We start from the raw sequence: 17226 nt of genomic DNA on the forward strand, positions 1-17226 counted from the left end.
CGTGCATAACCTACGCACTGGAATATACCAACGTGTGAAACCTCCAAGCTTTCCACGAGAGAGAGACTCTCAAATATTCCGTAACTAGTCAAACGAGAGTTCGCAACTTTTATTATTTATAATTTTCCCTCACCCATACCTCGATTTTTTTTTTCACTCTAAACGTGACATCGCCGAGCACATCAACAAAAAAAATAGCAAAGTCAACTTCCTTTATTTAAAAAACGAGAAAAAGTTCGCAATCAGTCCACCAAACCGTAGTACTAGTCCCTCCGCTCCGCAAAACTTCCGTGGCTCCGCAACAAACGGCTCGTTGTGTATAAAACTTTTTTTTTTCAGCACCTGCCTCGTGTATATTCACGATATATATAACAAACTTTCGCTCAGAAAACTCTTCTTAGAAATATTTTAAGGGAAATAAACATCCTGCCGTGCCACTGCTGGTATACTGAGCACTGGGCAACGAAACGGACGCAAAAAAAAAAAAAAAAAAACTTCGGGAGCGGTTGTTCATCGCTGCCGCCGCTGCGGGAATCAATTTTTTTTTTTTTCGGGGTGCCAGCTCTGCACGCTTCACGATTGGAGGAAGTTGACCTTGACACGATTTGCGTGCAAATACACGTGCGGCTCATCTCCTAGAAACCAAACTCCTTGGAGTCGTCCTCCGTGACGTCACCGTAGCACCACAGATTCCGCTGCAAGGGAAGAGAAAGAATGTGCCTAAAATGTCCGCAACTGTCGTCCACTGCTTACCAGCTACAAGAGGTTTAAAACATAGCGATGAAAACTTATATCGATGAAATTTATTAGTTTGTAAATTAATTAAATTTCTAAATTAATTAGTTAATTTAAAAATGAACGTTTAATTAAATTTAAATTACTTAATTTTTTACTTTTTAACCAATTAATTTAAAAATTATTTTTTTTACTTTTTAACCAATCAATTTAAAAATAATTAATTAATTTTAAACTTGATTTAATTTTAATTAAATTCGTATGACTAATTTTAATTAATGTTTAAATTTTTATTGAAACTTTTGAGAAACAGTGTGCACAAAATTACGACATATTACATCTATAAAAAGTGAGATGATCATACTAAACAATACAGGAACAATCATGATGATGATCTGGTGTTTAGTGGCGCAAGAACAGCATAGGCTATAATTAGGGCCCTGTGTTTTTTGAGTAAAACCAGTTTTTACGCCCCCCAAATTGCATCATCGTCAAGTAGGGTAAAACCCGAAAAAAATACAAAAACCAACTTGGCTAAGCGCGAATTCAGCCAACAATACTGGCACTAGAGACCGCAATGTTCCACATCTCACGTTCATGTAAAATGCCAGAGGCACTCCTTTTTTTTTTAATCTCCACCCGAAACTCTGGTTTTCCACCCGATATTGCACAATTTTACAGTCACGGCCTTTGAAATAACACCGAATTTTTTACAGCCCCCCCCCCTCCGATTTTCAAAAACCGTAAAACCCGAAAACACAGGGCCCTAGTTATAATGTGCCATTGCTTCGGTTAAGAAGTTGCACCACTTTAATTACCCATTCTGTAAAATCAGGAACAATACAAGCAGAGCAATATAGCTGTCTGACAGCGTAGTAAGCCTAGCAGTAAAATACAGTTCATCTAGCTAGCGCAATAAATAGTGTTAGCTGAACTGTAAGTGCATTTCGTTGTATACACAAACAGCAATTTTTGTTGTATCTTTTGAAACGTTTCTGAGCAGAGGCCGCAGATGCAACACTCACCCGTTGCCGCTTTGCGGACTCCTGCGCCTCGCGGTACTCCTTCACCAAGTCCTGCAGGCGTGGTTCCCTGCGAGACTCTACCAGCAGGTAACCCTCTTCCAGGAGCTTCTTGGCCACATCCGTTTCCGTGCCCTTTGTCACCAGCGTCACGAAGCTCTGGTTGCCCACTCGGAACTCAACGTTGAGCTGCAGCGTCTCGTTTTGCACCTCCGTCATGAACGCATGCCGCGCGTCTGCTGCTTGCTCTGGCTGCGGAAGAAAAGCACACCCACCCCCGAGAGGTTTTCTTCTTTTCTTTTCTTCTTTTTTCGTTTCCTACTCCTAAAAGTAACTCACGTCCTTGGGTAACGTGACGCACGCCAGGCTGTACTCCTCCGCGCACGGCTTCATGTCCCGGAAGCTGGACACGGGCAACGCGGTGAGGCGAGAGCTGTCCGTCGTCTCCCGCTGAAAGCCAAGGACAAGTGCAATGCGTCACAGAGTTGTCAAAGGAAAACCGTAACGTAGACATCCTCCCTAACTTTTATAATTTTTAAGTTTTAATAAACCCCTTTTTTGTTACTTCCCCTACTTTCGTCTTCTGTCTCCCATTTATTTCAACTATAATTACGTAGCCGTCCGATCCAACTCCAACTTTTCAAGATATATACATATAATATAGTTAAATATAATATAATTGATTAAATAATAATTAGTGACAGCGCGTCTGAGACCCCCGCAGCCGTCAGGGCCGCTCAGGCGTCGAGATTCCGTGGTTGACGGTTGATTCCGTGGTGTGGGGAAGGAACTCACGTTGCCGTAATCGATGAAGAGGATATCAACCCTCTGGTTGGACACCACCCTCTCCACCTTGGCCCGGTACCAGAGGTCGTCCTCGGAGAATTTGGCGGCGCATATGTCCCCCCTCTTGGGAGTGTACGCCCCAACCACGGGTGGATTGGAAGACAGCTCCTGACGCAGCTGCTGCATCACCTGTTCTAATTTGGCACCTGGAAGCACAAAACAAGGAGGGAGATGCAACACGTTCTACAACATGTTTACGGCTTGTGCCTACAACAAAAATGTGATAGAAGACACTGGTCTCCATGAATGAGTTGGTAACATGTCCTCTTACCAAAGGTTCAGAGTCTGAACCCAGCAACCAACTTACTATGTGTAGGGCATTGTGTTTTCGGGTTTTATGTTTTCGAAAATCTGGGGCTAAAAATCCGGTTTTATTTCGGGAGCCGTAAGACAAGGTACAATCGGGTGACATTGGGTGGTGAAGTAGATTCTCGGGTGGAAATAAAAAAAGATTCGCTTTTTCGTATTTTAGATGAACACAAGATGTGGAACAACCCTGCCGAATGTGCAGTGGTTAGCGTTCTCCTGCACCTGCATTGGTTACTGAAATGGCAGTTTGCCACGCTAGTTTTGGGGGGTTTTCGGTAGGGCTGTGCGAATAGTAAAAAAGTACATGAATCGAATGAGAATATTACAAATATTTGACTACAAATATTGGATCGAATGATGACTTCCGGTAGCCCCATTTTCTGCGATGCACATACAACCTCATTGATAATCACAGAAATCACACAGATAATCACAGGATATGTAGGGAGGTAATCAACTATGAAAGGATGAGGAACAGGCTGGCACTCCCACAAGTCAATTGACATTGCAACAGTTTCAGGTGTACCCCACTCAATCTCAAGGATTCTTAAATCCTACTTTCTGGAAATGTTATTTTTCCACTGCAGAAAGAGCTAGGGACGTTAAGATATATGTAATGATACCTGCATACCCCTCTAACCATATGCAAGATGACAACAGGACAGTGATTAACGTGTGTGCTGAAAAAGGACCTCAAGTACAGATAGTACTTATACTGACCCTCGTCGTAAGACTGCACATAGAAGCTGAGCTCTGGTTTGACTTCAGTGACGACCACCGTCTTGTAGTTGACCGTGCGTTCAGTTTTGTCGTCCTTGGGTGCAACCTCGTCAGTTTCTTCGTATCCGGCCCACATCTGATAGCAAATATTTAGGCTGTCAGTGAGAGTTTGCTCCCTGTTCGAGACCAATTTTTGTGACCTCCCCCGAGTTTAGCATTACAGTGTTTACAGTTAGTCATACAGTTTTTCCAGTTAGTCATACAGTTTTTACAGTTCGTTATAGTTTTTACAGTTCGTTATAGTTTTTACAGTTCGTTATAGTTTTTACAGTTCGTTATAGTTTTTACAGTTCGTTATAGTTTTTACAGTTCGTTACAGTTTTTACAGTTAGTTATACAGCTTTTACAGTTAGTTACAATAACATGTAGAGTTTTACCCGCCCACAAGTGCTGCACTCTTCCACCTTTTTTTTTAAAGATTGATTACAAAAAATACCCCGCATCAACATAACTGATTTATGTAAATTAATAGTACAGTGCAATCCCATTAATTCAACCTCGAAGAGGACAGAAATTTGTTCAAATAATGTGGAGTTCGAACTAAACGAAGCCACTCTGAATGAGGCCTCGATGCATTTTCCATCAGAGATGCATCATGGATAGCGCCTGAAGTTTTCGGGAACTAGTTTTTTCCAAATTTGGGGCGGGGAGGAGTTAAAACCGGGGAAACATGTGCCCTAAATTCACGTTAATTCGTGTGGAAAAATTTCCAGTATGCTAAATTTTGAGAGAAATCGGGCTCTATTACTCGCACGTGGCTTTGGTGGGACCAGAGCACCAGTTCAAATTATCCGGATGTTGGAGTTTCACATTAACGGGACTGCGCCGTAATAAACGGGTGACTTTTAAAGCTGTTGTACGATTTCAAACCAGAAATAAATCACCTTTTCCCTTCGCCTCTTGGCGTCATCCTCCGCATTCTGCAGGGCTCGATAATACGTGCTGCGTTCTGCCGTAAAGTGCACCGATGCCAGGCCTTCCTGGACCAGGGCCACAGAGAGGTTGACCCCTTCTGTCGTAAGCCAGCCAATGAAGTTGCCCGCTTTGTCCATAGACTCCACTTCCACTTCTACCTCCCTCTGGAGGCACAGGTCCTTGGTGAATGCCAGCGCTTCGTTGCCGAACGGTTCTTCCTCCAGCGTCTGGCCGCTGAGCACCCGTCCCGCCCTCGGACAGGTGATGCCTACGGAGTTTCACACTTTTAGCCGCGTGCTCACACGAGCGACATCCTCAAGGAATATTCTAGTGGAAGGAAGAGCGAAAACACCGCTCGCAGAGCCAATGTTCCGTCCCGTGTTATGTTGAGCATTCGCACGGTGCGGAACATCGGGAGTGGCGTACCGCGCGTCTAGCAGACGACACTTGGCAGACGACACCGTCAGCGCGTTTTCCTGTCGTCTGCTACGGAATATCTTGCGGCTGTGTAGCAGGATATTCCCCACAGTTAGCAGTGTACGTGAAGACACGACGTTGAGCATTCACGTTTAGCAGACGACACCGTCAGCATGTTTTCCTGTCGTCTGCTACGGAATATCTTGCGGCTGTGTAGCAGGATATTCCCCACAGTTAGCAGTGTACGTGAAGACACGACGTTGAGCATTCACGTTTAGCAGACGACACCGTCAGCATGTTTTCTCGTCGCCTGCTACGGAAGATCTTGCGGCTGTGTAGCAGGATATTCCCCGCAGTTAGCAGCGTACGTGAAGACTCGACATTGAGCGCTCGTGTGACAGCAGAAAGCTAAGACGCTCTTCGCATCTTCCGCTTCTAGGGGAATGTCGCTCGCGTGAATACACGGTTACAGGAAAACCTGCGCACTAACTGGCCCTTTCCGAACAGATTACCTGCCAGTAGGAACGTGATGAGGCAGTTCTCCCGAGGAACGTAGAGTCGCAGCCGAGAACCGCTTGCCACAAACTCCACAACAGCTTCAGTCTTGCCCGCCCTCTGGAGGAAAGGCAGGAACTGCTTCGACTTGGCCATGTCCTGACAACGGGTGAATCCAAAAACGATTATTAGAGTGCAGGACGACCTACACTTTACTGTCGAACTCCAAAAATCCTTCCTACTAGCTTTGGCACAAGTTTGTATAGTTAGCTTTAGATCCCAGTACCCTATATACATATATATATATATATATGTGTGTGTGTGTGTGTGTGTAACGACTGCAGTTTTCTTTCTTTTGCCAGCCTTTGGAGTACTAGCAGAGGATGCAGACAAGAGGAGAAATGCTAGTAACTTTCTTTTCCCCTATATTCACGTGTGTTGACAGAATAGAAAATAACAAAAAAAAGACCACGTATTGCTTCGATGGTAGGTGGAGATGTCATCGCTCAGATCGCCTGCAGAAGTAGTTAACAGAACATTCCAGAAGCAGACGGCGCTTCCAAACCAAACTTTTCATTTTAAAGGTAGGGGTACACATTTTGCATGACTGCAGCCATTACACGCAGTAATTCTCACGTTCCCAACGTAATAGAGTAACCACTTTGTCATGCGTACCCCGGAGAGGTCGACTACTCTGTGCACTGAGGCCTCCTTCTTGCAGTGGAGACCCCGTCCGGACTTCTGAGCCTTCATTTCAGCTGCCAGGAGGTCGCTGTAGTGTGCAGAGCGCTGGTCGTCGTCCTGCCGGTAGCGTACCACCGTCGCCAACCCTTTGCCCACCAGCGCCTCGGCTACGTTGCTGCAAGTATACTTCACTATTTCTACGCACAAATCTCGAGCTGATCTGATGTGCTGTTACGCAGCCATAGATATTGTAATTAGCTGGGAGAGAGGGCAATGAGGGAGAGCAAAGGCATTTCCTCGCACAGCGTTCGAGTTCAGAAGCCGCCACAATAGACAAAAATGACCACTGCCGCAATGCTATGTCTCTGCTGCTAAGGGTAGTGGAACTGCATAAAAATAATGAGAACGTTTGGCATTCTGTAATCCAGGAGCCCAATACTCTTGTCGCATGAAAAAATTTAATGTCATTTCCAGCAAATGACATTCACATCCATTTCTTATTGATTTCTTGCCTCGCTTAAAAAAGAAGTGTGCAAAAAAGAGCATATGGAAGCAAAACTTTCAGCCGTAAGCGCTTGTGATGATATATACAAGGTTGAAAGACTCCCTTCCACACATTTCGCACCGTGTACGACCACTGCTACGAGTCAGCCAAAACTCTTTTCAGGTTAAAGTCTTTTCAGGTTAAAGTCTTTTCAGGCTAAAGTCTTTTCAGGTTGAACTCTTTTCAGGTTAAAGTCTTTTCAGGTTAAAGTCTTTTCAGGTTGAACTCTTTTCAGGTTGAACTCTTTTCAGGTTGAACTCTTTTCAGGTTAAAGTCTTTCAGGTCGAACTCTTTTCAGGTTAACTCTTGGCACGTAACTGACAGAAATTAACAGTAAGGAAGAGTGACGCACACGCCTCCAATGGTGATGGTACAACAAGTCTTCTCCTGGAATGATCCGGAAGCTGGTTGGATGTAGTCGACTGAGACGGACACCTTCTTGCCTATGAGTTTCTTGCGGAGGAACTCACGAGCGTCATACATGAAAGGGATGTCGTAGAGTGGCCGGAAGTTGCGCCCCCTGTTGTCTCGACCCTCGCCTCCAGTCTTGTTCTCCTCGGCCAGCCTGAAAAAATCCCAGTGTCAGTGCAGAGGCACTCGCCCGCACTAGCAAGCCATTCAAAATTCACTCCTCATGGTTCAACTGCACAAATTCTTAAAGGAACGATCGCGTCCAAAAACCGAGGCATGAAACTGATACCGCCATGTTCGGCATCGGCTGACAATCTATTTGGTTATATTTTTTTGTCAGAAAAGCTGCTTTTGGCATCCCTTTTCTCGAGGCTGCGCTCCGATTGGTGGTGAGGGAATGACGTTTTCGCCTTTTTTCCAGAGAGGGAATTCCGGCACACTCTCAACATCCGGCGTATGCTCTTGCAGTCCATTACATCAAACTGCACAGAAACTGCTCCACTAATTCGTATCACATTTTAGGCGTTATTGTCGGTAATGAACGAGGAATAAAACGGCGCTGCAGTTCCAGAATCGACTGGAACGGATGCGACAGTTCCTTTAAGATTAAATTAATTTTGGCATTATTTTGTTTGATGTACAAAATAAAGTGTGCTTGAAAGGTTTTCTATATGGCATGTGCGTAGTCCAAGGAAACTGATGCTTAGGTTAGAGCACGCTACCGCTCATAATGTGCACTGTTCACGCCTCCATGGCATAACTAAATCGCAGCATCAGCAGAAAACTACAAGCGACGTGGATGCCATGGCCCAACCGCTAATTGAATAAAACCTAAGGGCGTAATACCTCTGTCAGACGGGCACATATACGGCCTTAACGGTCACGGCCGTAAAGTGCATACTGTCATTAACTTCCTGCCAGACGGTCAGCAATAAGGGCTTCGCGACAAAACTGAGGTAAAGGGCAACGGCGTTCCTGCAAGACAGTTTACGGCATCCCATCGAAACTGCCCAAGCCTCGTTACCAAGCACACCATAAACAGGATATAGCACATTTAATTCTATTCGAGATAAAATGCTTTTTACCCGACGTAATGCTGTCATCTTTTTTTTTCATGTTTTTCTAGCGTTTTAGCACTTTGCTTCGCTTTTTATCCCATCTGCACAAGTGTTACGTTTGTAGGCACACCCTCGAACCACTGCACGCGGCATCGCACCGTGTCGTCTGCATCCAGAAGGTCGGACGCCACTCAAAAAGATATCCAAAGCACTTAAAGGCAAATATAGTTTGCTGTTGTCTTTTGAAAATACCAACAAAACTAAGTCCAAACGCAGACACACTTTCGGTCTCACTTGGGAATGAACTAGCGGAGAGCAAAATATTACCTCGGCGGCCGTATGCTGGAAAGGAAAACCTTGCGCATGTCTCCGTCGGCGGTCTTCACGACGAGGGCGTCCGCATTGATCACCTCCGTGACGGTTCCCTCATATTTGGAGTCCTTGGCGTCCAGGGCCACACCCGCTGGGGTGTAATCCTTCCACCACCTCAGACGCTTGTCTTTCGCCACTCTGCAAGAAAACGTCCGCGGTTGGCTTTTTCTTGCAATCCGCGGGCTCAGAACACGGAAACGCCGAAGACGCTCCCGAAATTTATTAACGCTACGGGCTTTCGTGCCTCGGGTACCCGAGGAAGTGCAGAGCCAGAACAAAGACCCACTTTTCAGCTGCCCTGAGCTTGTCGGCCCCCGATGTGACTGCGCTCATGTTCCAGTCCACACACTTTGCCATGCCATTTAGCACAAGGAGTTCCGCAATGTTGCCATTCTGAAAGAACCACACAGATATTCAGTGATGACCATTAACTACTTCTACAGTAGTTTAACTATAACTACTAACTACTTCGCAATGGAGTAGTTTAACTAGTAGTTCAACTACTTTTCAGGAGAGGTACTTAAAACTACTTCTTTAACTACTGCAATGTATTTTAACTACACCTCTAACTATTTAACATTGAACATCAACACCAATCCCATTCTATAGTGTTCTTGGACACCTAAATGTGAATCACAAGCAGCGATAAAAGTGAAAATTTAGTACATATGCGCGGCACAATTGTTCTGCACCTCCGTTCTCATCAAACAACTAGCTCGAGGTAAAAGTCGGAAGCACAGTTGTGCCGTAAAGCTTGCGGCAAAATCGGAAGTAGTTGGCGCCTGCAGTAACCTAACTACTGTAGTTAACTACTCGAAATAGTAGTTTAACTAGTAGTTGCCACTACATTTCTGCAAGTAGTTGATAACTACTTTTTAACTACAATCAGGTAGTTAACTACTGGCCATCACTGGAATTCACAGTAGCAGAAAGCAAGCGATGGCGGCGGTATCGTGGCGCCACCTGTTAGCCGCCGAACCAACTGTGCGGTGAAAACGGTCAGGGAGGCTGCACGCTGTCGGGAAGCACTGGGGCTTCGCTGTACAGGACGCAGTTAATTTCGGGCTGCACCACTCGTTCTTCCCGTGGTGTCTGCGGTCCCCAAAAAATCGTGGTTGTGTCGTTGACAGCCTCCAAACCCTCCGTTTCGGACATGACGCAGTCGGAGAACGCATGGCGTCTCCGAAGCGGTAGCAGACGCTCCCAGGGCCAATGAGGAGCGTCCCTACCTATCCTGAAGGCAAAGGAGGGGTGTTTCGCGCACGGGAGGTTCGGGGAGCTATCGCAGGCGTCCCCATTTCACTACGGTTGCACTAATTGTGGGAAAACCGTTTTTCGGCCGCCTAGCATTCCATACCGACCAAAAAACGGAAACAAAGTTGTGTGCCTCTAGAGAAAATCCCACAGAATTTGAGCTTTTTTCTTTTTTTTTTGCATTTGAAAAGTACCACATCAATCAATCGAAAGAGTTTCAACAAAGGGGTTCAAAATATTAAAGCACTACATAGCATATTTGTGTGACACCTGGTGCAAATAGTGTGACTGACCGGGTGTAGTACGGAGCCAAGGAAATTTCTGTTGCTCACTGTCTCCAGAACCACTTCAACGTCCCTCTGCAGCAGACGACTCTCGGTGAAATACTTGGCCTCCTCAGCCAGGGAATTGTCCGAATTTTTCTGGATGGGAGGGCTCTGCAGCAATGTGTGGAAACCAATATCACATTTTTATTTACTTTATTTATTGCAAGCCCCACAGGACCAATAAAGGTAAATTTTGCCAGGCAGTTCAAAGAACATGTGATACGAAATTGATTGCGTATAAATCCCGTATCAGACCCGCACTAGATTGTACATGTGTCGTCTGGGACCTGTACACTGAAACCAACTGCGCCACCACAAGTTGACGAAGATCCAAAACCAGGACCTGACATATAGTTAGGGTTTCCAGTTTTTTCGCTGTTTTTAATATTTTCCGAGGTATGACGAGATATGGCTGAGATAAGTGACAAAGAGAAGTTATCCTCTCATTTCATTATGTTAAAGTCCATCACTTCAATCTTGTAATTTGGTTTGGCTTTCGTTTTCGTCGCGTTTCGAGAGGTTTCAAAAATTATAAACCCCGAAAACTGGAAACCTTACATATACAGTCAAACTCCTTTATAGCGAACACCTGTTTAACGAAAATACCACTACAGCAAATTTTTTTGCGGTCCCGCTGGAGCCCTATAGGTCCAATAATGGACATCCTTTTTAACAAAAATACCTTTACTGCAAATTTTTTTTTGCTGTCCCCCGAGTTTCGTTGTAAAGGAGTTTGACTGTAATACAGTGTATTTTTTCTTTTATCCACAACACATTTTTTAAAGCTATAAGAGCAGCAGCATATACGTCATTAAAAAAAAAAAGGCACTCATGCTGCTCTCATGTTTCTTTTTTTTTTTCAACTCTGTTGCGATTAAACAAAGCACCCTTACATATAACGACTACGATTAAAAAAGCTCTATGACATCACTCCAGCAAAAAGAAAACCTAGATAGCTTACAGAGCAGGCCCTTAAGCTTGAGTGATTAAAATTTCTTATCTGCAACTAATCCACCCCCATGGACAGAAAGTGCAATTCACAGTGAAAGTCATGTAAGATGCACAGAGCATAGGGGGGAACAAATCTTTGGGAATCTCCCAAAGATTTGTTTGGTTTATTAGCCGACACCTAGCACCCACCCAGGGTTGTAAGGTAATTGAGTAAAAGTAACGGAGTGTGTGTGTATTTAGATACTTTTTGTGTATCTTGAGCTAAATATCAGATACATTTTCATGAAGGTACTTTTATCTGTAACTCGGTCACTTTTTTCGGTAACTTTTACTCTTTTTCAGAGTGTTTCTTTCTCACTAAAAAAACATGAAAAAAAAGCGGAGCGACAACCTGTCATCAACAGGTGCGGATAGGCAAACCTGACCCGAGTGCTTTGCAATCATTGCCAGTATTGAAGTCTGTATTTCTCAAATACTATAACACTTGGTTGCCAAGCTGGGAGTCGCGGCGGAGCAGCTATTTAGCTTACAGTGGTCTCGTCAGCGCAAATCGTTGAACCCACATGATGGCAAAGAATTTTGAAATTATTGTGCTCCTCCGCGCAAGCAGAAGGCATGCAAGTGAAGAGAAGTGTTGAGAAGGAAAGCACACAGCTGAGATAAATTGCTGGTTCGTTAATGTGTGCTATCTGGACAGAGTCCAGTGTAATTTCTTCGAATAAAGATACTGTAAAACCCTTTAATTTAGCGGCCCTAAATTTTCGCGAATTGAGTAACAGGGAATATATTCGTGACCACTGAATTTCGCGAGCTCCTCGAGTTCCTCAAGCTCCCCCTCCTGTTTTGAAATTTTCTCGTGCACATAAAATAAAAGGGGTCCATAAATGAAAGCACACGAAAAACATTATGCGTTATCACATTATGTGACCCAAGGTAATACGCTTAATCAATTGCAATGCAACTCTCTAAATCAACCCAATCAATTTAATGGAAAAAAAAAGTAACTGTAAACGTATCTGTAACCGCACGAGTATTTTCTCCCACAAGGTATCCATAGCTGCAGCTGTAATACAGTCAACCCTCGATTTATGAACCTTCGATTTATGAATTCCCTCGTTTTATGAACAGGCGCACGAGGAACCAAACTTTTTACATGAGTTTTTCCCTCGTTTTATGAACCTCGATATCCGAATAATGAATGGAAGTTCTGGGAACGAACTAGGAACTCCTAGTGCCCAGCGTTTTTGCTCTCAATTTATGAACGGATCGTTCCGAGGTCAACAAAAACCTTCAAAGGGATTATTCCATGGTCTTATGAATGACGCCGGAACGGACGAAACTTTTTCCAGGTATTGCACCCTCGGTTTTTAAACCCTCGAAATCCGGACAACAAACGGGTTTTCCAGGGGCGCATTAGGGGGACCAAGTGTTCCTGGCCTCAATTTATGAATAAGGTGACCGCAGGTCGGAAGGATTTCGGAGCATACTAGTGACGTGATCCCCATCGATGTCCGCTATTGTGCGAATTATTTGTTGCATTATAAACGCAATTCCAACTCTCAAATACTGCTCGATAGTACTCACCTAACGGAATTTTCGATTTATGAATCCCTCGATTTATGAACAATTTTTCAGGAAACCGAGGGTGTTCATAAATCGAGGGTTGACTGTACTTTAAAACCCATTGTATCTGTAACTCATCAGATACTTTTTAAAAGTAACCCTGCACCCACCTGGTCCCCACCACAATGACAAAAAGTAGAAGAAATTTACCCTGATGCCCGAAAGCATGAGAGTCACATAGTGGTAACTGGGCAGAAGGAGAACACGCAGGGTCGAGCCGTCTCGCACCATCTCCACGACGGCCGGAACGGGTTTGCGCTGGAAGCGGTCCACAAACACACGGGGCTCCTCAGCCACGTTCCACTTGACGTCCCGCACGTGGGACGCCAGGTCCGTGCCCCACTTGCCCAGTCCGGCGGACTTGGCCTTGTCTTCCAGGTCGCAGAGCCGCTGGAAGCTCCTTGCGGAGAGAGAGTGCAGGTCGTCAGCTGCACGCTCGCTACAACCTAGGCCAACACGTATCGCACCGCGGCCTGAAAGCTCCACGATCCTAACCGTAGAAAACTTTTGCCAAACTCGGTTTACTTGCTCACCGCAATGGCGTTGTTCGCTACGTGGCCCAGAACGGCGGAGATGTCGTTGAAAAATGTTGTAAAAATGTCATCAAATAGTGAGTTATAGTGCACACTTTAAAGAATTCAATGCTAGCAATAACTGGAACATATGCAAATGTTTATACAAACACATAATAGAAAAAAACGTACGATGATGACGGTTAGCGTCGTCTCCTACGATTATCCACTGTCGCAGGATGTGGATAGCATTTAACTTGCTTCGAATTAGCGCTCTTTGTCAAATGTCAGCGCAAGTGACTTTTATGCGAAGGGCAACAGTGGCAACGAAGTAGACATGGGTGGTGTACACAATGCTTGAAACCACTTTGAGCAGAAGCTGCAGCATGCAGTTGCCCGGGTGGAGGGAGGTACATTATATCACCATTTCTCGTAGCGGATCGTGCTGTCCTCAATGGCCTTTTGGGCCATGCAGAGAGCGCCAATGTGGCAGGTAAGCGAACTAAGTGTGGCACAGCTTTTTCTTTCAGGGCTTTCAGGCCTGGTTGAATACATACGTGTAGGCCTGGTTAGAACCAGCTAGAACACAGAACCATATGTTGTAGCCACGGCATTACTTACTCTCCCTTGTTGCCTCCTGAGCGCCTCACTTCCACCAGACCTGCTTCTACGAGGGACTCTGTCACATTTTCTCCCGTTGAATCTGTGCGTGAGGAACCACAATGCTAGAATGCCTCATAGCTAAAGCACCTATAGCTTTAGACGTAGCAGACTTCTGCTTTAGGCACAGTGTTACGCGCGTGCAGCGTAGTTTTGCCACCGTACTCGACGAGCAACGTGCAGCCGGTTTGCGACTTCGACACAGTGTTGCCCGTAATTTTCAACTTTAATTTTCTGAAAGACTATGAGCCCGATCGGGACGCAAAATGTGACGTGAGAGTAGGTTTCTCAGGTTTTCGGATAGATATATTTTCTGAGATTGCAGCTCTACCGCTTTACGGTACCTTTAAGACAGCGGCACTTGATATAAGATTATCACAAACTGATAACAAAGAGACTGTGGCAAGCGGTCAATCTGACGACTTTCCAGAAAAGGAGAACGTACCCTTTCCGAGGTAGACAACACCGTATTCTCGAGAAGTGCTTGGCACCTTGTACTCCACCGCAAATGCCACCTCTTTGCCCACCAGCTTTTTCCGTAGAAACTCCCTGGCTTCCCAGGCAAACGGCTGAAAAAAAAAAAAAAAAAGACCTTCATTCTACTTCACTGCAGCAAAGACCATTATGTAGTTTCAATGAATGCCAAGGTGTTAGACGTGAAAGTCCGCCGTAGAGAGGCAACATATTTCTCCTCTGTTCTGACCACGACTTACGAGACTATAGCGACCATGTCATTTGCACCCCTTCCCAGTGCCGCATTTGGAAGCCAAGAGGTGGCGCTGCCCATCGGCCCGTTTATTGCTTCTGCAATGGCTACAATACCTTTCAGCTACAGCACTTCAGCTTAGCTTAGGATTTTTGCAGAAACTTTACTTTAGTCCCGCATTTAGTCCCGCATTTAGTCCCGCATTTAGTCCCGCATTTAGTCCCACATTTAGACCCACATTTAGACCCACATTTAGACCCACATTTAGACCCACATTTAGACCCACATTTAGTCCCACATTTAGACCCACATTTAGACCCACATTTAGTCCCACATTTAGTCCCACATTTAGTCCCACATTTAGTCCCACATTTAGCCCCACATTTAGCCCCACATTTAGTCCCACATTTAGTCCCACATTTAGTCCCACATTTAGTCCCACATTTAGTCTCACATTTAGTCTCACATTTAGTCTCACATTATGTCTCACATTTAGTCTCACATTTAGTCTCACATTTAGTCTCACATTATGTCTCACATTATGTCTCACATTATGTCTCACATTTCGGCATGATGTCATACCTCGTCCTTTGTCTCGCCCGTCGGAGCGCCGGACCTGGGACCGTCTTCTGCATTTTCAGGCGATGGCTCCATCGGACGTCTTGCCAGCTTCGGTGCTGTGATGTTGGAGAGGCAGAGCGTCCGCTCAGGGGGCGGCCCCCCCTTTGGCTGGCCGCGGATCACGACCATGTCACCCGACACAACCTGCGTCACCACAAAAGGTCTCTGTTTGGCTAACCACAATACCACTGGGAAGATTGCAGGAAAGACTTGATGGTGTGATTCCCCCCATCGATACAGAACTTGCAATGTTGCTCGCAATATTATATTCTTATTAATTAGCGTAACTTCACTGACTGCAGATTTCACTGGAAATGAAATTGCTGCTACGTTTTCAGAAAGCGAAAGTGACAATGTTGGTGCCAGTTCTTAGAAATATAGTTTAACTAGCAAGGGAATGTCAGCTCAACAGTCTTCTGGACTAGACAAGGCCTGATCATCGCTCGATCGTAACCTTTTGGGGGTCCCTCCAATCTATCAGGCTTGTAGAGGAGGTAATCGCGGATATGAGCCCCCCTTCAGCCACAACCACTTAAAGCCACGAGCTGCATTTGAAATCATCCGCAGAGAATGGCTGCAAAAGATGATGCGCGCGGACTTTATGCATTCAAGAAGCATCAAGCGGGACTTGTTTACTCTGGACAACTTTGGTTAGGACAACGCACAGAGCAAATCAGGTCTCACGAAGGCTATTGACCGTGAACACGTGTGCACCTTGACGTGTGCACCTTGGAAGGCTATCTCGGAAAACGTTTCTATGGCAAGATGAAAAACGATCGAAAACTCTAAAAGATTGGCTAACGGAGAAAATAGTAAAAACAAACACAAACAACATAGAAAAACAATAGAAAAACAATAGAAAAAAGCATTTTTTGGGGGGAGGCAACTCCCCCCTGGATCCGCCACTGTGCAGACATGCCACAGGTTTTTTTATCACTCCTCTGCTTATCTGCTATCGGAGTTTCTCCATATTCTTTTTTGGTGCTTCCTTGCTTTCCAGTGTACTGTGCAACATCATATTTGCCTTCTGGATGTGTGCATGTGTGGTGCATATATAAGAAGTGCTATTATGCCAGAAATGCATATCCCTAAACACTTACTGAACGTCTCTCTAAAGATTTCGACAAACCGTAAAGTGTTTCTTTCATTCTCTTTTTGTTGCAACAGAAAAACCCGTTCTATGACCAAAAGGAGGTCAATCACCTTGAGCGGCAGGACAACACGACTGCTGCAATACACGTGGTATATCAATGCGTGCGACGTTGCCGTTATGATTTTCGGAGTTTCTTTCTGAACGATTTCATGCGTCCGCATTTCGCATCGTATCTTTGCTGCATCCTCAGCATTAGCCTCCCATGACCAGTTATCAGCACTCCAATGCGGAGTTTAAGATAGCGTATACCTTCGGATGTTTCATATATTTTACACAATCGGAAAAGAAACATCGAAAACAGAAGCAGACGTGGCTTCCCCCCCTGTTCGGTGGTGCTGTTTTTAATCTCCTTCTACGATCAACCGACGACGTGCGAAAGTTTAGCCCATATGGATGGCAATCACGGATTGTGCACCGTCGCAGTTCGCTTGTGCACGAGAAAAAAAATTAGGAAGCTCGAAACACTCGGAAATCACAATACCTGCTTGACAAAGCCATGCTTGAGTTCGAGCACCGACGGTTGCTGTGGTGTAGACATGCCTTCCTCATGCACAAGGGGTTGGCCACACGTGCGATAAAATGATGGTGAAAATGGAACTTATGCAGGATAACTTTTGTCAACCACTCCTGGGAGGACCGAGACGTTCCACTTGGTCGTTTTTACAGTTTGCCTCGGAAAATTTGGAACTCCGGGGGTGGGAAAAACGGGCACTAAACGGAGTAAACTTGAAAAACTTCAGCTGATGTGGCCGGTCCTCTGGAAAAGGATCCGGCCGCTCGTACCTGTACATCGTGTCGTACGGAGATTACAATAATGATAAATAGTTGAACG

At 45.1% G+C, this 17226-nt stretch overlaps 1 protein-coding gene across 1 annotated transcript; it reads right to left on the reverse strand.

The window, feature by feature from the left end:
* Positions 1-195: 195 nt before the first annotated feature.
* Positions 196-17166, reverse strand: LOC135401647 (staphylococcal nuclease domain-containing protein 1-like). The gene is made up of 17 exons (XM_064634161.1): positions 16876-17166; positions 15203-15385; positions 14360-14483; positions 13876-13957; positions 12893-13142; positions 10136-10279; positions 8875-8981; positions 8544-8726; positions 7100-7312; positions 6195-6378; positions 5537-5678; positions 4577-4875; positions 3633-3768; positions 2553-2749; positions 2097-2207; positions 1761-2009; positions 196-695 (listed from the first exon to the last, which is right to left on the reverse strand). The coding sequence occupies exons 1-17, from the start codon at positions 16930-16932 to the stop codon at positions 636-638; spliced, it is 2721 nt and encodes a 906-aa protein (XP_064490231.1). The 5' UTR covers positions 16933-17166; the 3' UTR covers positions 196-635.
* Between the last annotated feature and the right edge of the window lie 60 nt (positions 17167-17226).

This window comes from Ornithodoros turicata, chromosome 7, assembly GCF_037126465.1.
Source record: "Ornithodoros turicata isolate Travis chromosome 7, ASM3712646v1, whole genome shotgun sequence".
Taxonomy (NCBI): domain Eukaryota; kingdom Metazoa; phylum Arthropoda; class Arachnida; order Ixodida; family Argasidae; genus Ornithodoros; species Ornithodoros turicata.

Coding starts and splice junctions, on each gene's coding strand:
- LOC135401647 (XM_064634161.1), bottom strand. CDS start 16,932: ATGTCTACACCACAGCAACCGTCGGTGCTCGAACTCAAGCATGGCTTT. Junction 4,876..5,536: donor CATCACGTTCCTACTGGCAG/GTAATCTGTTCG, acceptor GAAACTCCGTAG/GCATCACCTGTCCGAGGGCG. Junction 2,010..2,096: donor GCGTCACGTTACCCAAGGAC/GTGAGTTACTTT, acceptor TTTCTTCCGCAG/CCAGAGCAAGCAGCAGACGC.